Raw genomic sequence first — 22738 nt, 5'->3', positions numbered from 1 at the left:
TAGGGGACCAAAACTGCACACAATACTCCAGGTGTAGTCTCACTAAAGCTCTGTACAATTGCAGAAGGACCTCTTTGCTCCTATATTCGATTCTTTGTCAACTGAACTCTTACTCTGAATCCTTTCTCTCCATCTGGAAATTTACATTTTCTCAAACTTTTGTCAGAACTGATCATTAACCGTGATTTTCTCTCCGCAGAGTCCATCTGGGCTTCCCGGTGCTTTCTGCATCCAGTGCAGACTTCTGGCAGGGTTTAAAATGCTGAGCTTCAAGCCTGGGATTGCTCCAGCAGCGTGTCCCGGACCCTCACAGGACAGGGCAAGGACAGGGCAGGGCTCGGAAAGGCAAAGCAGTGAGTCGGGTCTGGGTCTGAAGAAGGGTCTCGACCCGAAACGTCGCCCATTCCTTCTCTCCAGAGATGTTGCCTGTCCCGCTGAGTTACTCCAGCATTTTGTGTCAACCTGGGAAAGGCAGAGCTGGAAAGGACTGGGTAGGGCTAAGCTGGGCAGTGCAAGGGAAGGCAGGGCAGGGCTGGGGCTGGTCAAGGACATAGTGATAGACAGATTCTTGATTCATATGGGTGTCAGAGTTTATGGGGAGAAGGCAGGAGACTGGGGTTAGGAGGTTAAATCAGTCATGATTGAATGGCGTAGTCGGCCTAATTCTACTCCTATTCCTTATGACCTTATGAGGACAGGGTGGGCAAAGCGGAGCTGTGCAGGACGTGGCAGGGCAATACAGGACTGAGTGGACAGGGCAGAGCTGTGCAGTGCTGGGTAAGGCATTACAATACAGGACAGGGTGGGAAATACAGGACTGAGTGGACAGGGCAGAGCAATAAAGGACAGGGTGGACAGGGCAGAGTTGTGCGGTGCTGTGTAAGGCATTACAATACAGGACAGGGTGGGCAGGGGAGAGCTGTGCGGTGCTGTGTAAGGCATTACAATACAGGACAGGGTGGGCTGGGCAGAGCAATACAGAACAGGGTGGGTAGGGGAGAGCTGTGCAGGACAGGGCAGAGCAATACAAGGCAGAGCTGTGCAGGGCTGGGGAAGGCAGTGCTGGGCTGGGGAAGGCAGTGCAGTGCCGGGCTGGGGAAGGCAGTGCAGGGCTGGGGAAGGCAGTGCTGGGCTGGGGCAGGCAGTGCTGGGCTGGGGCAGGCAGTGCTGGGCTGGGGCAGGCAGTGCAGGGCAGCGCTCTGTGTGGAGGTGCGGGCCCGGTGACTCGGGCCCGTTCCTCCGACCAGTGGAGGCGCTGCCGGGATCCGCACCCTGACCCCGGTAACCCGGCAGTGGAAGCGGCGCAGCTCCAGCTCCAGCTCCAGGCCTGGGCCCGCCCATGGACTGAACCGGGATTAAACCGGAGAGGAGAGCCCAGGCCAGCCCCACGCGTGGGGGGCGCGAGTGAACAGCGGGGCAACAGGTACACATGGTGGATGTGCAACCCTACTCCCCCTCATCCTCCCCCCTCCTCCTCCTTCCCCCCTTCCCCTCCTCCTTCCCCATCTCCTCCTTCTCCTACCCCCTCCTTCTCCTACCCCCTCCTTCCCCAATTCCTCCTCCTTCCCCAACTCTCCCCCCCCCCCCCCCCTTGGCTGTATGAACTCCTTCAACACTGTCTTACTGTGGGCCTGAAGTGCATTGTGGCAGATAGAGACAGTTGGCATAGAGTGTACTGGGCAAGTTCAGTGAGTTGTGCCTGGCATCACAGCAAAATGGACTTGACTGTCTGTTGATTACATTGTGGTTGGTAGGTACGTACGACTAGGTAGACATAAAATGCTGGAGTAACTCAGCGGGATAGGCAGCTTCTCTGGAGAGAAGGAATGGGTGACCTTTCGGGTCGAGACCCTTCTTCAGACATCCAACTAGATGTGTTACATAGGTTGGGGATAGATATACCCAGCTGGGGGTGGGTATACCCATAGTAAGTACACCTAGATGGAGATGTTGTATACACTGGGGCTGGTACCCTCAGCCAATACGCATGGCTGGGTGCATGGAGTACATTGTAGCCACTGCAATTGGTAATGTTCTTTGCACAGCAGCAGGTACGGGGATGTGTAGTGAACACCACAGCAGGTAAATTTTGCTGAGGTGATAGTTTGCACCAAGTCAAATATGCTTGGTTGTGACCGTACTTTTCCTTCGCTCCAGCTACACTTTAGTAAGTGCAACTAGTTACAGCCACAGTGAACTGTGTGGCAGGTCCATTGGATGGTGACGTTACTGTGCACCATGGAAGGTAAGTTCAACTCTGACGTGGCACACACTACAGCAATGATATTTGACAATAGCATTAGTGTGCACCACAGCACGTACACTGGACAATGCTGTTAGTGTGTACCAAGACAGGTACACTGGCGGTGGCGTTAGCACAAACTACTTTCTCCAGTGCATAAAGCAAAATATCACACATTTTGGACTGGATAAATTGCAGGAAGCAAAATGTTCCAAGTTTGTTTCTTGAGAGAACATGAGTGAAATGGAACTGAGTTTTCCTTGGCTAGGTGATGCATGCAGTGAATGCAACACTGAAATGCACCTGCTGCATCAGGATCTGCAACTGGAATATTACATGAAATTACACCAGAAAATGTGAATAATGTGGGGGAATCAATACAGTTTGCAGCTGCCAACACTAAACTAATAGCCAACAAATGATTGTTGAGGTTATCACAGGAGGAGAAGAAGAAGAAGAGAGTAATGTTTTACAGTTTAAAATGTGTACTATTTGAGTTTAATAAGACATAATCCTCGGAGAGAGGGGAATAGGTCTCTGGACGTTCAATACAATACAATATACAATACAATACCATTTATTTGTCATTTGAACCTCACATGAGGTTCAAATGAAATTTGGTTTCTGCAGTCATACAAGAAAAGAACCAAGACACACACCAACACAATTTACACAAACATCCATCACAGTGAATCTCCTCCTCACTGTGATGGAAGGCAAAGTCTTGTCTCTCCCCTGCTCTCCATTCTTCTCCCGATGTCAAAGTCAAAGCCCCCGGTGGGTGATGTTGAAGCCCCCGGCGAGTGCTAGCAAGTCCGCGGCAATTTAAAGCCGTGCCGGGCGATGTAAGGCCCCGCTCCAGGTCACTCTCAACCCCGCAATTCGAGCGGGAGAAGTCGCCGTTGCCGGTGCCCCGCAAAGCAGTCTCCCACCAGGGACCCGCGAGCTCCCGGTGTCACCATCCACCGGAGTCGGGTCGCAGCCGCGCGCCACCACAGCTCTCCACGCTCCGAACCGGCCAGCTCCACGATGGTAAGTCCGCAGCTCCGCAGGCTCCGTGGCTTGAGCTGTCGTTCCTGTTGGAGGCCCGTCCACGGTGCTAGGCCCCAACGACAACGGAGACCCGACAGAGAAAAGGTTGGGTCTCCGTGCAGGGAAGAGATTTAAAAGTTTTCCCCACCCACCCCCCACACATACAATGACATGGCATCTGGTGTTGATGGAGACCTGCAGTCAGGGCAGCCTCTGTTTGCTTCTGAATCCCAAACCCTTGGCTCAAGTGTAAATTGCTAAAGCCAGTGACAAGAATACGTGGATCATTGCAAGGGACTTGGAGGACAAAGGTATCAAGATCTTTCTCATTTCAGCCAGTTCTAAAGTTGCCGGATGACTATGCAGCATTACATCACCATACTTTGGCGTTGCGAAGTCGTTCTGAACAGGAGCCAGAACTTCATGTATAACTTCAGGAGTGACGGAGTCAAATGAGGAAAATAGTGATGGCAACGACAAAATTCTATCTGCTGTAGCAACAAGTGGCCCTTGTGAGACAGATGACAAACAGACTACAGGAAACACATAGCATCATTGTAACTCATCTGCTTGCAAGGTTTCTGCTCTTGGGACTTGTAGGAACAGTCCCTCCAAGTGGACTCTGAGCATCCCAGACCAGTGATTTATCTTTCAGGTATTGTTGAAGATGAATTCTAGATTCCAGAGAACTGATGGGTCGTGCGTGGCAGATGAACTCCCGATGGGCTTGCGTGCTGCTGCCATTATCGGGCAGCAGGCTTGGTTTGCCCACTGTGGAACCGGGGAACCCGTCTGTGGTGGGAGACACATCCGAGGTTCGTCTCCAGCTCGCCCTCAAAGACATGGGACCTGAAGATGGAGGGACACAGCGATGGACGCTGGACAAAGGGCCGGTGAGGACCACCGGTGATCTAACCTTCCGCGCCATCAAAGTCCGCTGTGGGAGATGCCCCTGGGGCAGGGAGGCTGAAGTGCGGGCGAGGAGAGGGACGGTAGTTCACTGGCGATCCAAATGGAGGATGGAGGCGACGGATGCAGCAGTTCTTTATGACCAGGTGCAGCAGGGACTTCGGAAATAGCGTTAAAACTCTGGCGACTCTGGCATATGGTGGTTGTTTGTATGCATTCGGTACTTAATTGAGGAATATACTTATGTACAATAATAATCTTACTTTAGTTTTAGTCTTTTAGTTTCAGAAATACAGCGTGGAAACATGCCCTTCCGCCCACCGAGTCTGTGCCGACCAGTGATCCCCACATATTAACACAATAGGCACAATTTTTGCATTTACCAAGCCACTTAACTTACAAACGTGCACGTCTGGAATGTGGGAGGAAACCGAAGATCTCGGAGAAAACCCACGTGTTCACGGGGAGAGTGTACAAATTCCGTACAGACATCACCCGTAGTCGGGATCGAACCCACATCTCCGGCGCTGCATTCGCTGTAAGGCAACAACTCTACCGTTGTGCCACCGTGCCGCCCTGATTTATTTGCAAAAAAAACTTTCACTGTATCTCGGTAACCGTGATAATAAACCAACCATTGAACCATAGATAGTGCAGCATATCTCACTGGCAGATTATCCTGGTGTTCGTAGGTAGACACAAAATGCTGGAGTAACTCAGCAGGACAGGCAGCATCTCTGGAGAGAAGGAATGGTTGGCGTTTCGGGTCGAGACCCTTCTTCAGACTGATGTCAGGGCAGTGGGCGGCAGAGATCTGTCCAAATTAATGGCTTTCACATGGTAAACTGAGAAACCGTTGAATTTCTGTTTGTGATGCAGGGAAATTGTTGTGAAACTTTCTTTGTTTCCTGAATGGCTCAGCAAAGCACTTCACTTTTCCAATGGGATATTATTCAGTTTAGAGAGTGCACAAAATTATGGGTTATTGTTTTCACTGTCTGTGTCACACACTTATCCACATATGCATTTGATGTTCTGTTGAATGAGTGAATGGAGCTCAGATTTTGCTACTTCGAAGAGGAGAATTTTCAAGGATTGCATCTTAAACCAGCAGCAATATTAACAAGCTGTGACTTGCAATGAATTTTGGGCAAACATCCCAGCTATTTCATTTTTCATATCTTATTTCTGGTACATGCGTTGGGAGTAAAAAAAAAATATATTTGAGAAGTTATGCTTGTATATTCACGGAATCCCATAATTTGGATTTTTTCTTGTACACAATATGCTCTTAATGTAACCAAGATTTTTGGTAAATTTGTGATGGTGGTGAACAAGATGCTGGGAGGTTACTGAGCTGTAAATTAAAGTGTGCTTTTCCGTTTACTATCTATTTGCTTTTGCAGTAAGCCTTGGAATCGGTGATGTAATAGTTAAAATTCAGCACAAAAATAAGTATATACTGTTTCCTGTACAAAAATGGAAAATGGCAAAAAATTATTATTTTTTGTTTATTTCTTCAGAACTGCTTCAAGTAATTTAGGTCGAGACCCTTCAGAATCAGGTCGCTTATGAATATTTTAGCGACAGGCTCCCCACGAACATACGGTGTGCTAAACGGGTGGGAGGCGGCGCACGTCTGTCCGCACTCCAGGCCAGTAGCAAACCTCAAGCTTACCGCCACCCCGTGGATGGCGGCCGGTTATTCCAGGCCAACTCGTGAGCGGCACTAAGGTATCGTTACATTTTGGCGGGATTCAGATTTAGAGGCCTTCTGTCATAATCCCGCTAATGGTAGCTGCGCACCATTGACTCCTCAGCCAAGCACTTACACCAAATGTCCGAACCCGCGGTTCCTCGCTTACTGAGCAGGATTACTATTGCAACAACACATCATCAGTAGGGTAAAACTAACCTGACTCAAGACTAGAGAAGGGTCTAAATCCGAAATGTCACCTATTCCTTTTCTCCAGCTGCCTGACCCGCTGAGTTATCCAGATTTTTTGTGTCTGTCTTCGGTTTAAACCCGCATCTGCAGTTCCATCCTACACATTCATGTAATTTGGGGTTGGTTCTGTGTAGATCAGTTTGTGTTTTGTCTGTCGCTGTAACTTGTCCTTTTTAGACTGATAGTAACTTTTCTTATACTGAATAGTTGCGAGTTTTGATACCAGAACGGCACAAAATCTATCCTATCCCCTCCCGACCCCTCCCACAGACCCCAACTGGAAAGTGATTTAATGTTGATGTTAGTGTGCACCAGGGCAGGTATACTAAACGGTGATGTTGGTGTGTTCTGTGACAGGTACACTAGACGGTGATGTTGGTGTGTACTGTGGCAGGTACACTAGGCAGTGATGTTAGTGTGAACCAGGGTAAGTATACTAGACGGTGATGTTAGTTTGCACCATGGGAGGTATACCAGACGGTGATGTTAGTGTGAACCAGGGCAGGTATATTAAACGGTGATGTTGGTGTATACTGTGGCAGGTACACTAGACGGTGATATTAGTGTGAACCAGGGTAAGTATACTAGACGGTGATGTTAGTTTGCACCATGGGAGGTATACTAGACGGTGATGTTAGTGTGCACTGTGGCAGGTACACTGGACGGTGATGTTGGTGTGTACTGTGGCAGGTATCCTAGACAGTGATGTTAGTGTGCACCACAGCTCGTATAGCTGACGGTGACGTTAGTGTGCATGTAGTGTGGTGTGGTGGAGGTAGTATTGGTCACAGCGGCAGTCGCACTCGCTGAGGTGGTGGAGTATATCACGGCATGTGCACGGTGATGGTGATTCCATCCAATGGGGCAAATACAACTGCCTGTAGGAATATGATCCATAGGAATGGGTGCACCTGGTTTTTGCCTTAAAGTGCATCATAGCTACTACGCTCAGGTACAGTATACATTGGGCATTCTTTTACCATTTTTTTTACACTGGCTGGTATATCTGACGCTGATTCTGTTGTGCACTGCAGCATGTATACTTGCCTGTCTAGTTTAGTGTACTGTGCAGAACATATCTGCACAGTACACTAAAGGCCCGGAAGTGGCGGCGCTGTGAAACGGCTGCGGCTCGCCTGCAGTCTGTCTGTTTTTGCTTTTTTATGTTGTTTTTTTTTGGTCTTGTTCAGTTAAACTTTTGGTTATTAGGTTGTGTTATGTGTGTGTGGGGGGGGGGGGGGGGGGGGGTGGCTGAAACAGGGCTTTCTGTCTCTCCCTTCGGGGGAATGCAACTTTTATGTCGTATCCCCCTTCTCTTCCCCGTCTGAGCTGAGGCCTAATGGCGGAGCTGGCGGCCTCCAACCTGCGACCGACCTCGAGGCTCCGGAGGTAGAGCCAGCCAGGACTTACCAACGCGAGGCTGGCCGTCTCCGAGCTGCGGCGGCGTTCAGGCAGCAGCACGACTCGGCGCTCTGGTGAGGGCGGACGGCGCGGGGCTGAGACACTCCCGTGAGGGCGGACTGGCTCCCTGCTGGAAGGCGCTCCCGTGTGGGCGGCCCGGTGCGGGGCTGAGACGCTCCCGTGTGGGCGGCCCGGTGCGGGGCTGAGACGCTCCCGTGGGGGCGGCCCGGTGCGGGGCTGAGACGCTCCCGTGTGGGCGGCCCGGTGCGGGGCAGAGACGGTGCTCCGGTGGCTGAGGCGGCGTTCTGGTGGCGGCGACCTGAATCCGGGGCTCGGCCGTGGGCCAGTGGACGACATCGTCGGGAGCTCGCGGGTCTCAGGCTGGTGCCTGTTTTCCGGAGCTCCCGTGGCAGCAGCTGCGTCCGCTGGACTGGAGGGCGGCAGCTTCGACCACCCCCGGGCCATGGAGCTTGAACCGCGGGACTGACTTACCATCGCCCGGTGGGGTATCGCCTCAGCGCAGAGGGAGAAGAGGAGGGAAGAGACAGTAACCCTAAGACCTTTGCCTCTATCACAGTGAGGAGGTGCTTGGTGAACTCACTGTGGTGGATGTTAATTTGTGTTTATTGTGTGTTGTTTATTATTACATGTATGGCTGCAGGCAACGACATTTCGTTCAGACCGAAAGGTCTGAATGACAAATAAAGGATTCAATTCAATTCAATTCAATTCAATATTTTTGACTTCATTTGCATGGTTCCCAATGATAGATCGTACACATCTGGGTAGGTTCAATTTTTAGGATGGAGATCTCAGGACAATTACTACTAAAGTCTCGCACTGGAGTTCATCATTTGTATGTAAGTGATTAGATCTGTTTATGGCATTTAATCATGACTGCACAGGTAGTTTGGATTATTTAGCAAAACTACGGTTAACATCTGTTCTCAATGAAGAATTTCTCCTTTAAAACGTTTGTATCTGGCTGTGGTGTATAGCTCAACATATACTCTTCTGTATTGTGATAGGTATACCAAGCTGTTGCCATAGTGTACAGTCCAGCACACATCGTCACAAGCATTGACAATTAGAGTCGTAGAATTAGTCAATAGAATGCCCGAGAAGCCAATAAGCTCTTTTTGTATTGTTTTTAAATAGCATCTTTTTTTAAATGTTGCTGAATAGTGTCATTTACAATCAAGGATGTGAGATATTTATTCTGAATATAAACAAGTACTGATATAGAAGATGACATGAGACTGCAGATATTGGAATCTTAACCAAAAAATGAACTGCTGGAGGAATGCAGTGGGTCAGGGAGCATCCATGGCAGCAAATGGACAGATATCGTTTTAGTTTAGTTCATTATTGAAACGTGTACCAAGGTACAATGACAAGCTTTTTGTTTTTGTTTTTCAATAAATGAAGAGACGATACATGATTACAATCAAGCTGTCCACAGTGTACAGATAGAGGGTAAAGGGTATAACATTTAGTGCAAGATAATGTCTAATGGAGTCTGATTAAAGATAGTTCGAAGGTCTCCAATTAGGTAGATGGAAGGTCAGGACCGCTCTCTTTCTGGTGAGAGGATGGTTGTTGCCTGATAACAACTGGAAAGAAACTATCCCTGATTCAGGAGGTATTCCGTTTTCAAACATCTGTACCTCTTGCCTGATGGGAGACGGGAGAAGATGGAGTGACTGGGGTGAGACTGGTCCTTGATTGTGCTTGTGGCCTTGCCGAGGCAAAGTGTAGATGTGTAGATGAAGTCGACAGATGGCACAATGGGCTAAGTGTTCGGCTGGCAACCTGAAGGTGGCCAGTTCAAATCCTGCTTGGAGTGTGTACTGTCGTTGTGTCCTTGGGCAAGACACTTCACCTACCATTGCCTGGGACTAGAGACGGAAATTAGCTACTGATTGGCTACAATCTCGCATATTTACATGCAAAATGTTCATTAATATGCACTGTCCCTATAAACAAAACATTATTATTATTATTATTATTAATGAAAGGAAGGTTAGTTTGTGTGATGGTCTGGGCTACGTCCACAACGCTAATTTCTTGCGGTCTTGAATGGAGGTGTTCGCAAACCATATCCTGATGCAAACTGATACAATGCTTTCTATGGCGCATCTGTATAAGTTGGTGAGGGTCATTGGGGACATGCCAAACTTCCTAAGCCTTCGATGGAAGTTGAGGCATTTGTGTGCTTTCTTGGCTGTTGTTTTGATGTGGCCTGGATCTGAAGTAGGGTCCTGTAAATTTCCTTTCACTGCTGCAGCCTAACCCATTGATTTTCTCCAGCAAGATTTTTTCCCTCTAATATAGAAGAATTTGTCAAACTTGGTTATGTTTTAATGTCATAATAACATTGTGAGGAGCCATAGATTTCAGATATTAATACAGCTTTTATATTTCTCCATTCAGGCTCTCTCTGCAAACTCAGCTCTCTAATTTTGGTCACATGATTGCCAATGATGGATTGTACACCAGAGTCTGGGTAAGATCAATTTTTAACATGAAAATGTCAGGACAATTACTTCTGAAATCTTGCACTTTAGTTCATCAGTTGTATGTAATAGTTCAGATCTGTTTATAGCATTTACTACATACGGTGCCCTCCATAATGTTTGGGACAAAGACCCATCAAGACCCATCACCACTCTCTTGAGTGGTGGCGCCATAGAGTTTGGCAGCCTCGCCTGCAGCTGTTTGTTCTTCACCCTTTTAAAAAAAAATGTTAGTTTGTTAAACCGTTTTTTCCAGTCCCTACCTGGGCGAGGATGCATCCTTCCTCCGTGCCGCATCTTCGCCTACTCCTCACAGCCTACCATTCAGATTTGCGCGGCCTTTCCTGTCGAAGACCGGCCAGAACTTCGAACTGCAGCTTCAGCACTGATGTACCATCGCGGAGTGGGGCGATGCCTTCCCCGGGTCGCCGTGTTGGAGCTCTGGAGTGCTGGGCCTGCCGACTTTAACATCGTGGAGCTGTGGTCTGCGGGTGGCGCTGACTTTAAACACCACGGAGCCTGGGATCTTTCGCCGAGATCGCCAGTGTCTCGAACATTATGGTGCCCTGAAATGGGGGGGACTATGTATAAACACTGCTGTAATTTCTACATAGTGAAACCAAAATGTATAAAAATGGCCTTTATTAAAATCTGACAATGCACTTTAACGACATGTGACTTTTTCTATTATAAATCTCAAATTGTGGCGTACAGAATCAAATAAATAAATGATGGGTCTTTGTCCCAAACATTATGGGGGCACTGTAATTGTGCAACTGGTTTGTCTTACTTAACAAAACTACATTGGATCTATTGTGTAGGAAGGAATTGCAGATGATGGTTTACACCAAAGATAGACACTAAATGCTGGAGTAGCAGCAGAACAGGCAGCATCTCTGGAGAGAATGAATGGGTGATGTTTCAGGTCGAGACCCTTCTTCAAGAAGGCTCTCGACCCGAAACGTCACGCATTCCTTCTCTCCAGAGATGCTGCCTGTCCTGCTGAGTTAGCATTTAGTGTCTACATTGGATCGATTTTCTGAATTAAGATTTTCTCCTTTAATATGCACACAAATCTTTCTCTGAGCAAGTTTTTTGTTGCCTCTGTAATAATTCCTTCTACAGTCAACCTAGTTGCCTGATTAAACCTTAATATAATAATAATAATAATAATATATTTTATTGTCATTGCACATAAGCACACCTTAAGGTGTGTAGCTGTATTAGATCTCTGCAAATGTTCAAACTCGATGACATCCTTCCTGTAGTTGGGCTCTCAGTACTCCACATAGTATTCCAAGTGCAGTCTCAGTAATAACTTGTGCAGCTGCATCATGATGTGCCAACTTTTGTAACTCCATATTCTTCCCAATGAAGGCAAGCCTGCCAAACGTTGTCTTCGCCCCACAATCCATCCAACATGAACAATGCCACTTGAACCATGCACCTGCACTCACAGATCTGTTCTGAAACACAGGGCTCTGCCATTTACTGTGTAGGTCCTGGCCTGGTTTAACAAATCAAAATGCAATGCCCTGTACTTTTCAGAGTTGAAAATTCCATTTGCCATTCTTTCCATTTTCCATTTGCCTATCTTTCCAACAGATCTACAATTTGTTGTAAAGTTAGAAATCCTTCCTCGCTACCACCAATTTTGGGGTAATCTGCAAATTTACTAGCAAGGTTATCTACATTTTCATCCAAATCGTTAATGTATGGAACAAATAGCAGTGAACCCACTCCTGCGGAACTCCACTGGTTTCGGACCCCCAATCAGAAAAAAACCCCTCCACATCTACCCTTTGATGTCTTAAATCCAATTGGGTATCTCATCTTGGATTCCATGTGAAATATATTTATTTACAAAATGATTATGTAAAATTCTATTTTTAATATTATGTTTGATAATGTTTACTATTTTTTTACATTTATTGTGGACCCAATTAAGATTTGGCAATGCAGTTACTTTTGTGACATCGTATCTGTGTTTTATATTGTAAATGAATGTGAATCCTAATACTTCTGTTGTATTGCCTTTATAGATGCTCGAGTACTCTGGGATCACCACCTGGAGAAAAACAGGATGGGAGTAAGACTTCAAAAGGTCATAATATATACTATGGATCACAGCAAAATGAAAAACACATTGAGAAGATAAATGAAGAAGTGAGTAGTGCAATCTGAAAGTTGCCTATATCTGCCATGTATCTGCCAATTCTCAGGGGTTGATTTTGTTAATGAATGATTTCCAGTTTCATTTGATCAAAACAAAACCACCATTTAGTTGACAACGACAAAGATCCAGGCAAAAATATTATTTATTTTCTGTAAATGTTAATTACTAGATCTATGCTACTTGCTTTGCTTGTCATCCAGCCATTCTTGATACATGACTTTCCCAAGCAGCAGATAGGCATGTGAATAGTTAATTGCTATCTTCTTGGGAGGAGCACATTATTGTCCAAGCTGCTCAGTTATCAGTACTGTCAGTTGATAACATATGCCTGTCACATGGGACATAATTAAGCTCAAGAGGTTGGAGAAAAGATTCGAAAGAATGTTACTTGAAATGGAAGGCTTGAGTCATAATGGGGGTATTGTTTTCCCTGGAGTGAAGAAGGCTGGGAGGTGATATGATAGGAGTACATAAAGCCATCTGGAAGAAGATTTAAAGGTAATCTGGGGTATTTTTTTTCTCAGTGCATTTGGTCCCTTGCATGAGCTGCTAGAGGTGGTGCTGGAGGCAGGAACAATCATTACATTTAATTTGACAGGGCATGGAAGACAGGGCATGGAAGGACATGGAATTACTGCAAGCAAGTGGGATTAGTGTAGAAAGGCACGATCGTTGGCATAGATCTGAGTTTAAGAGCCTGTTTTATGCTGCACAACCATGTGACTTGTTCATATAAAGCATGCATTAATCTCTGCTTCAGCTTTTCCCTTTGTCAAAATATTTCCAATATGAAAAATAAGAGGATGAATCTATGTTTTCCTTAATTTCTAAATCAAGGGAACATGGATGAATCCTCTTCAATGGTTGAGTATCATATTTTGGAGACAGTTCTACCCATCCATCCCTAGATTTACTAATTGGTTGAGACAGGCGATGGTTTAGTTTCATGTAGGTGAATAGACATAATGGCTCGGATACTGGGTCTTATTGAGAGACTTCAGCCATAATGTGTTTGTATGTATATTTCATACACTGGAACATTTAAACAATCAACCAGGATTTAGGATTGCACTGTATGTTGTAAAATTTTTCTTAGTTTGGTATGAACTGATGCAGCGAAAGCTCATCATTCCAGATGCAGTTCCGTCAGATTTTAATCGGGATTTATCATTTCAGAGAGGATGATTTAACATGAAAGTATTATATTGCACAGTGAGGAGATTTGATAGAATGCCAAACGTATACTAAACAAAAATGCTGTTGTCTACAATATTTGGGAGATTTTGGAATGAGGGTTTTCTCTCTCTGACTTGCCAGTGATATGTAAAGTGGAGTTTAGAAAGTTTAAATGCTGCTGGCGTGAATCTCAGATTTGAAAGTTGGATTCCAAATTGTGCATTTCACTCACAATGGGCACCAGGAGGGGAAATGTTCTCTTTTGGGGGTGTTCAGAAAATGGACCCATTGGGACAGTCTGCTCACTGGGCAAATTGCCATTCTTTATATGATCTTTAGTGCTTAATATTATCAATGTGGGAAAAATAAACAAGGAATGCCAGTAAAATTTAGTTATCATGCTGAAAACTGATTGAAAATGTGCTGTTATTATAATTGTTCAAGTGATGAATTGTTTGATCTTGTTGCTTTTAAAACAAAAATAAAGCACTGGTGAATTGTTTGATCTTGTTGCTTTTAAAACAAAAATAAAGTATCGTTTGGTGATGTTCGCATTTAACTCCAGATTTGATACTGGTTGTTCAATTTTTTACATTTACATTAGCAGCGTGTGACCAAGAAAAGAGGCCGGCCAAAGGGCAAAAAGCGCCAAAAAAACGTACCCAATGGTCCCAAAGCTCCACTTACAGGCTACATGCGGTTCCTGAATGAGCGTCGCGAACAACTGCGTGCACAGCAACCAGATCTACCTTTTCAAGAAATCATCAAGACATTGGGCAGTGAATGGAGCAAACTCCAGCCTGAAGACAAACAGGTTTGCTGATTTACAGTGTATAATCGGATTATTACAATTAATTTTGAAAAGCCTGTAAGATATCTGATTTTACTTTGGAGTCACGTGAGTGACTACGTGAAGAAGGGCCGTCCGTCTGCGTGCGCGTCATTACGTCTGAAAGCAACGTGCGCAACGGACTGGAGAGGCACTGCGTCCTCCTAGCCATTGGGATTTTAAAAAGGCGGCAGGTAAGAAAAGTTGAACTACTTACCCTGCGCTTTCTGTTCGGGCTAAGGAAATTATTTGTTTTTCAGAGCCCCAAAAAATGTCGAAGAGACGGTCCGCGGGGAAACCAGCTGCCGAAGACCGCAGCATTCCCGGTAGCGGACGACGGTCATTTTCGCCGACATTGTCGCCGGCATCAGAACCGGCAGCAGCAGACTTGGTGCAGGAGGAAAGCACCGTGGTGGTCCCGGCGGGGCGTAAAGCCACCCATAAGTCTGCTAGACCCGTAGACTCGGATGAGTCCGGGGAAGAGGGATACACTCCCTCATCGGGAAGCGTTGAGGACGACTCTCCCACGACTCTCCCACATGGAGCAGCTCCACAATGATAAACTCCGGAGAAAGGAGCAATATCAGCACGAGTCCCTTCTACAGACCGTGCCAGCAGCCTCATACTCTGGGCAGCACTATGTCTTTCCCATGGAAGGGGGAAGTACATACGGGGATTACCCGGATTCAGAGTTTGGAAGCACAAGGGGGGAACACTCCCAGGGGAGATTGGAGGAAGTACCTCTACAATCAACTAAGTTTGCGATTACCACATCACTGGGTGCTTCCTTGGATGAAAACCTAGCAAGTAACATCAACTACTTGGCGTCTCATCAACTCAAAGATCTCGTCATGGAAGAAACCCTGAACAGGTACCCCCCACCATCTAACTGTGCTTCCCTCAAGGTTCAAGCGGTGAACCATATAATTTGGGGGCAAATAGGCCCCATCATCAGGAACCAGGAACTGAAGTTCCAAAAAGTATTAAACCTGCTGGGGTCTGGAATTACTTCGTTTGCAGGGGGTGTGGAAGGAGGCCTCCTCACTGACCGGGAACAGGACACCATGGCACTGCTATGTAATGCCCGCTTCGAAATAAACTGCTTTCGGAAAGAGGCAATAAAACCAGCAATAAATTCGAAGTTTGCAGCTCTTTGCAAAGCTAGCAACATCCAGCCCGCAAACTACCTGTTCGGGGAAGACCTGTCAAGACAGGTACGGGACCTGGATGACTGGGCAAAAACCGTGCGTCTCATAACAAGAGGTCAGGCCACACCCAGGGGTCCATCCACGATATTCCACCCCTACAGCTTTCGGCGTTTTACACCTAGAGAGCCAGGCACCCGAGGAAGATTCACACCCGAGTCAAGGTCTTTTTTAGGGGCAGGCCCCAGCAGGCCGACAGCGAGGATGAGGAGAGAGCAACTACCAGCTCTGCTCCCCAAACCTCGCGGACGAAAACCAGCGCCACGCCGCCAGTAACAACAGAGGTAAGTCAAACCAGTTCCTCAGGGAACATACCAGGCGAACCTCACTTACAGGTGGGTGGAAGATTAAAATACTTCTTAAAAGAATGGTGTTGGGTTACTAAGGATCCATTCATACTGCACAGTATAGAAGGATTCAAAATTGAGTTCAATTTGAATTCATCACCACCACCAACACATTCTAATATTCGCACATATGTCTTTTTCCAAAAAGACACAATGAATATACAAAAAGAAATTGAAACGTTATCTGACAATAATGTTATTGAGAGGTCATACACAGAACCTCACCAATTTATATCCAATTTATTCTCAAAAGAGAAAAAAGATGGAGGGATCCGCATTATTTTGAATCTTACGGAACTAAATACATATGTGCAATATAAACACTTTAAAATGGAAAATTTTGGAACAGCAACTCAGTTGGTTTCCAAAAATGGCTATATGGCATGCATCGACCTCAAAGATGCATACTATTCGGTGTCTATTCACAAAGAGTATAGGAGATATTTGAAGTTTACCTGGATGGGTCAATAATGGCAATACAAGGCTCTGCCAAATGGGTTGACATCAGCCCCTAGACTGTTTACCAAATTACTGAAACCAATTCTGGGGCTGCTAAGATCTCAAAATCACATAGTCATGGCATATTTGGATGACATTTTCATCTTTGGAGTCACCAAAGAATTGGCAGAAGCAACAGTCAAGGCAACCAAAACCCTGTTTGAAAAACTTGGGTTCCTAATCCATCCAGTTAAATCAAAATTAACTCCTACCAAGGTATTTGATTACCTAGGATTTACTATCAATACAGTAACCATGTTGGTGACTTTGCCTAAAGGCAAACAACAAGACTTGAGGAAAGCCTGCAATGATCTGATAGAAAAACACAAACCAACTATCAGACAAACAGCAAGTGTAATTGGCAAATTGGTAGCTGCCTTTCCTGCAGTATGCTACGGACCTTTGCATTACCAGCATTTACAGCGGGCAAAGGAACGAGCATTGAAATTGCATGCAGGTCAGTTTGGCAAATCAATGCGGTTACCAGCTGAAGCCATTATTGAACTACAATGGTGGATGGCAAACATAAGACTCAGCTCAAGAGAAATCTTACTTTAGAGCCCATCAGTGTTTCTCCAAACCGACGCAAGTGGTTTAGGATGGGGAGCCACAAACACAGTCAGGAGCTGTGGAGGCAGATGGAATGAGCAAGAGTCTACTATACTCCAACTATATGGAATCAATTACCTAGAATTGTTGGGGGCACAATATGGGCTCAAGTCTCTCTGTAACAACATGCAACATGTGCATGTTCAAATTCAGATTGATAATACTACTGCAGTAGCATATATCAATCACATGGGTGGTGTAAAATCTGTATCCTGTGACAGATTATCTAACCTCATTTGGCACTGGTGCATCGAGAGGGATATTTGGGTTACGGCAGTATATCTACCAGGAAGATATAACACGGTGGCAGATGAAAGGTCACGAATGTTTAATGATAATATAGAATGGATGTTGAATCGTACGGTATTCAACGAAATAACTATACGATTTGGCACTCCAGATTTGGATCTGTTTGCATCTAGATTAAACCATCAATTACCCAGATATGTGTCCTGGGAGCCGGACCCAGGAGCAGAGTCAGTGGATGCTTTTTCTCTAAACTGGGGAGGAATGTATATTTATGCTTTCCCACCATTCTGCCTCATAAACCGATGCTTGACTAAAATCAAGCAAGACAAAGCCACAGGCATTTTAGTAGTACCAGATTGGCCTACACAAGCCTAGTTCCCGAAAATATTGGGGATCATAGTCCAGCCATTAATGGTTGTACCAAAGAGGAGAGATCTCCTAGTAAACCCAGTTTCAGGGAGCAACCATCCACTTTCTGACCGGATTAATTTGTTGGTTTGCAGACTCTGAGGAGGCCATTTCAAGACATTGGACTATCCGAACGAACTGTGGATGTCATCACAAAGGCATGGAGGGACAGTACCAAAAAACAGTACGCCACTCGTATTAAGAAGTGGGAAGCTTTCTGCCATGCAAACGATATAACATACAACACAGTTTGGATAACAGATGTCTTGGAATTCCTATCAGCCCTGTACTATGACTATAAATTAAGTTATAGCGCAATCAACAGTGCCAGATGTGCACTATCCTCCTATCTGACACTGGAGGTAGGGCACGGGCCGATAGGAACGCACCCCTTCGTAATAAAATTCATGAAGGGAATTTACAATTCGATACCCCCAAGGCCTAGGTACATGGACACATGGGATGTGAGCATGGTACTGACCTTACTTCGTCAGTGGGGACAGCCAATGGCCTTATCTTTGTCAAAACTAACATTGAAAGTGGTTATGCTGATGGTGCTAATAACAGCCCAAAGAGTCCAGACACTACAAAAACTGCGACTGGACTACATGACCAACAATACGAATAACATAACATTCGTTGTTAAGGACCTGATCAAACAGAGACGGCCAGGAATGCCAGGGATGAAGATCCAGTTCCTGGCATATCCAGAGGACCAACGATTGTGTGTGGTAACACATTTACACCACTACCTGAGAGTTACGGAGGACCTCAGAGGCTCAGAACAATCGGTCCTCATCAGCAATAAGAAACCACACCGAAAGGTGTCAACACAAACTATCTCCAGATGGTTAAAGGAGGTAATGGTGGTAGCGGGAATAAATACTCATATCTTTAAATCTCACTCCACCAGGGCTGCATCTACGTCGGCAGCAAGAACGATGTACGTACTCCTTGATGACATCCTAGCGGCTGCAGGATGGGTGAACGAAAGAACGTTCCAGCGGTTTTATAACAAACCCATTATCGGACCAGGGGTATTTGCTCGTGCCATCTTAAGTTCGGTTACCTAGTTTTCCCACAGGTTCGGAGGGGAAGCTAATAAAACATTTATTTTTCTTTATTTTAAAGCATCAGTGTCTTTACTAACTACGTTATGTCTGAATGCTTTAATAATACTCTCATCCATGGTCAATCCATTCAATGTGTGACACCTGGATTCGTAACCGGCGTGAAATCACAGAGCTTTGAAATCTTCACGTAGTCACTCACATGACTCCGAAGTAAAATAGTAAGATTAAACGAGAACTTACCAGTTTGAAGTTTGATCTTGATCTTATGAGGAGTTACGATGAGCGATTACGTGCCCACCGCTTCCACCCTCATATTATCAAGGTCATATGGAAGTTCTAGTTTTTCACAATCTTACTATTCTCAGGTCTTCTTTTTTATCTGTGATTTAACACCGCTGCTTTGAAGATTGACGCGCACGCAGACGGACGGCCCTTCTTCACGTAATCGCTTATCGTAACTCCTCATAAAATCAAGATCAAACTTCAAACTGGTAAGTTCTCGTTTAATCTTACTATTAATTGGAACAAATTATTTTGTTAAAGTAACTAAGCAGGTTAATGAAGATGACACAACAGATAAATGTACGTGCTGATAAAGTAAAGATAGACACAAACATCTGGATTAACTCAGCAGTTCAGACAGCATCTCTGGAGAAAAGGAACAGGGGATGTTTCGGGTTGAGACCCTTCTTCAGACTGAGAGTCAGGGAAAAGGGAAATGAGAGATATAGAACAAATGAATGAACAATATGCAAAAACATAACCATGATAAAGGAAACAGGTCATTGTTAACTGTGTGCTAGGTGAAAACGAGTACAGGCAATGAGACTCAACAAGACGACTTTGAAGCTGGTACGACTTAGGTGGGGGAGGGATGGCGAGAAAGGGGATGCAACACCATTAATGGAATTGTTCAAAAAATAGAAGTCTTCCTCCGGTCTAACTTGTAAATCACCTACTTAAGTTAGTCTATTGTTGGTATTCATTTCTTCCCCTTTTTAAAATTCATTGATTTGGGAACTGGGTGTCATTTATTACCCATTTGTATTTGCCTTTCAGAAGACTGGATGAGGTGTTTTCTTGAACCGCTGCAGTTGTGCAGGGTGATTCAACTTTGCTGTTGACTAGAGCGTTCCAAAATTTAGTTAAATGACAGCGCTGAAAATCTAGCAAGGAAAGATTGGCAATAGATTTTCATATTAGAGCTGTGTAAATTGAAGGGGAATCTGTGTGTGGTGCTTTCCCTGTACCTGTGGATCTGAATGTATCCGTGAACAAAGACTTCGTAGATCTTTTCAGAGGCCATTTAAGAGCCAACCACATGACATGGGTCTGGAGTCATATATTGTACAGACTAAGTAAGGATGACAAATTTTGTCCCTGAATGGATATTACTGAATCAAATTTGTTTTATAACAATACGACAGTTTTGTACTAATCATCAAAGACAAGTTTTTCTAAGTTACTATATGAATTTAAATTCCATAGCTGCTGGAGTTTAATTTGGATCTGTGGATAGTTAGTTCACATACCTGGATGACTAGTCCTTTTATTTGCTTGCTCTGCTAGCATTACAGAATCAAAATCTGCTCCTTTATAACCTAGTTCCAACACTCCCTTTAAACTTATCCACCAAGACACCAAATCACATGCTCCTTTTAGACAGTTTTCAAGCTTTAATATGTTACCAAATATTGTTGGATGATTTTGAGATATTCAGGAGCATTTCAGAGTGTTTAGAAGACAAAATGTATAATGGTTCTAACTAAATTTGCCCACCATCAATATTTTCAGATTTTTCTGTATGGGGCTAGTTTTGCCTACCTTATGCGATACCCCTGTAAAATCCGAATTATGCGACAATGCACAAGACCTAATTGACGAAGAACCTTCCAGTGTTTTTCTGGTTATGTGCTGGGAGCAAAGCTAAATGAAATTGCAATTATTTTACTGGCTTCAGCATTGAACTTGCAGTGATTGCTGCTCACCGCAAAGTCTGTGCCATTATTTTGGGATGATATATTTTCATGAATGTTAATATGTTCAAATGTTCTTTAAAGCAAGGGATTATTTACATCTGATTCCCTCCACTCTATATTGTTAAGAATACACATTCATTTTTAAGTGCTATCTGGATAAAGCTGAGCGGGCAATGTAGAGCTAATAGGACAGCTTCTGTTGCCAGTTCAGAGTACTTGGTCTTTTTCCTGTCATAAGCTTCTTCAACACCATCTTCCCATGGAACTGTCAATTCCACAACGTATGCCAACTTGGCTGTTGTGGACCACAGGACCATGTCTGGCCGGAGTGTTGCAGCCACAATGTCTGGGGGAAACACAAGCTTTTTTTCCAAGTCTACGTCCATTTTCCAATCCCGAGCAGGCTGCAGTATGCTTGCATCCTTTGATGTTATCTGGTGCTCTGAAGGTTAGCCTGCTGGTACAAATGTTGTGAAGTGGACATTTCCTGCTGATGTTTGTGGGGAAGCATTTGTGACGTTCGCCTCTTCCAGGATTGATGCCAACTGTCTGAGAACTTGGTTATGCCGCCAAGTGCAACGCTCTTTGGCAAGGATCTTAGTGCATTTTGTTAAAATGTGCCTTAGTGATGCAGGTGCTTGGCAAAGGGAGCAAGAGGGGTCTTCTCCGAACCACTGCTTCAGGTTCTGTGGTGAAGATAGAATGTCATATGTGGCTCTGATGACAAAACTTAGCCGAGATCCCTCCATTTGCCAATGTCATGCCAGCTGAGTTTCCTCTTTTCCAGGCTCTCCCAGTTAGTCCATTGGCCCTGCCTGGCCATTGAGACGGCCTTGGCTTGCCGCTCTGCCTCCTGTCTTCACACGTCCTCCACCACGAGCCGTCTCTTATGCACGGATGACGCCTTGTGCCATTGAGGAGCTTTTGGTACAAGCCTGAGCCCGGCTCTCCCATGTTGTACTTGGCCAACCACATCCCGGAAATGAAGAGCATACTTTGCACTCTGAACTGCTTTAGATTGCCACATGGGGGGTGCGCTGTTCGAATAACAGTATCTTCAGATTCAATGATGGTCATGAGCAACCTTGCTTTAGTGCATTTGAATTCTTCCACAAGACCTACAATGGCTAATTCCAATTTGCCACTCCTGTACAGTCCGACAAGACTTAAACGTCGTGGAAGTCCAAGCCACTGTTTCACATGTGTGCTGATCATTCTTTTCAGCTTTTCCACTCTGTTGATGGGGATTTCATACACAGTTAAAGGCCACATGAGTCTTGGTAGTATGCCATACTGGAAGCACCACAGCTTGAGGTTTCCTGGAGCAAGGTCTTGTTGATATCATCGGGGACAAGTATCGGTTCATCTTTTAGCTCATCAGTGGGGATGGTTCTGATGTGTCCTTCAACCTCCTTTTTTGACGCTTTTCTCTTTTGTGAAAATGCCTTACAAACTTAAAGGGATCTTTATAGAAGTCTGTTCTTGCTTTTTTCTTCTTTTTGCATTTCAGAGTGTTTAGAAGACAAAAGGTATAGTGGTACTAACTAAATTTGACCACCATCCAGGGCTCTCACTTAACTTTTTTTCCCTGTTGCCAGCCGGGCAACCTTGGCAGCTTTTTAGGTTGCCAAATAATAGTTTAGGTGGTCATTTAAGACTGTTTGCATGACGCATGCGATAATGTGCTCGGACGAAGTGTGTTGTTACCAGTCAGAATTATGCTCAATGAAGCATTCACATATTATTTCTGCTTCAAATAAAGTCACAAACTAAACATATTCACCAATCAAGGCATGATATATACCATAATGACATGCAACAAAATTATAATACAGTATCTCAACTCTTTTTACACATTGCAATTAATGCAATTTCTATTAGTTCTTTCCACTTCCAAACAAAAATGTGGTTGGATTATTCAGCGTATGATCAACCTGTGTCAATAAATCCTGGACCATGGTAACATATATGCTTAACCATGCACACTACAGAGTGATGCAAGCATGTTTTCTGTGAAGGACCGAAAATTACCATGACACGGCCGTAGCATGGGGCGTTATTGCTATTGGCACAGAAACACTCTCACTTCCCACATAATTTATCCATAACAAAATATACAGGTTGCAAGGAAATTTCTAAAG

At 44.9% G+C, this 22738-nt stretch overlaps 1 protein-coding gene across 5 annotated transcripts in view; it reads left to right on the top strand.

Moving 5' to 3' along the window:
* Window positions 1–1270: 1270 nt before the first annotated feature.
* The window catches only part of LOC116971237 (SWI/SNF-related matrix-associated actin-dependent regulator of chromatin subfamily E member 1-related-like), a 38276-nt gene continuing 16808 nt past the window's right edge, over window positions 1271–22738 (top strand). For 3 of the 5 annotated variants that reach the window (XM_033018228.1, XM_033018223.1, XM_033018225.1), the window contains exons 1-4: window positions 1271–1423; window positions 9966–10038; window positions 12091–12214; window positions 14005–14214. In XM_033018228.1, coding sequence (XP_032874119.1) covers window positions 10013–10038; window positions 12091–12214; window positions 14005–14214 — 360 coding nt within the window. In that variant the 5' untranslated portion in view covers window positions 1271–1423; window positions 9966–10012. Of the gene's footprint in view, window positions 1424–5706; window positions 5918–9965; window positions 10039–12090; window positions 12215–14004; window positions 14215–22738 lie in introns of all 5 variants that reach the window. The other 2 variants (XM_033018224.1, XM_033018226.1) reach the window with 2 other exon arrangements.

Source organism: Amblyraja radiata, chromosome 3 (assembly GCF_010909765.2).
Source record: "Amblyraja radiata isolate CabotCenter1 chromosome 3, sAmbRad1.1.pri, whole genome shotgun sequence".
Classification (NCBI taxonomy): Eukaryota; Metazoa; Chordata; class Chondrichthyes; order Rajiformes; family Rajidae; genus Amblyraja; species Amblyraja radiata.
The sequence above is the reverse complement of the archived record's forward strand: the minus strand, read 5'-3'. Positions and strand labels throughout refer to the sequence as shown.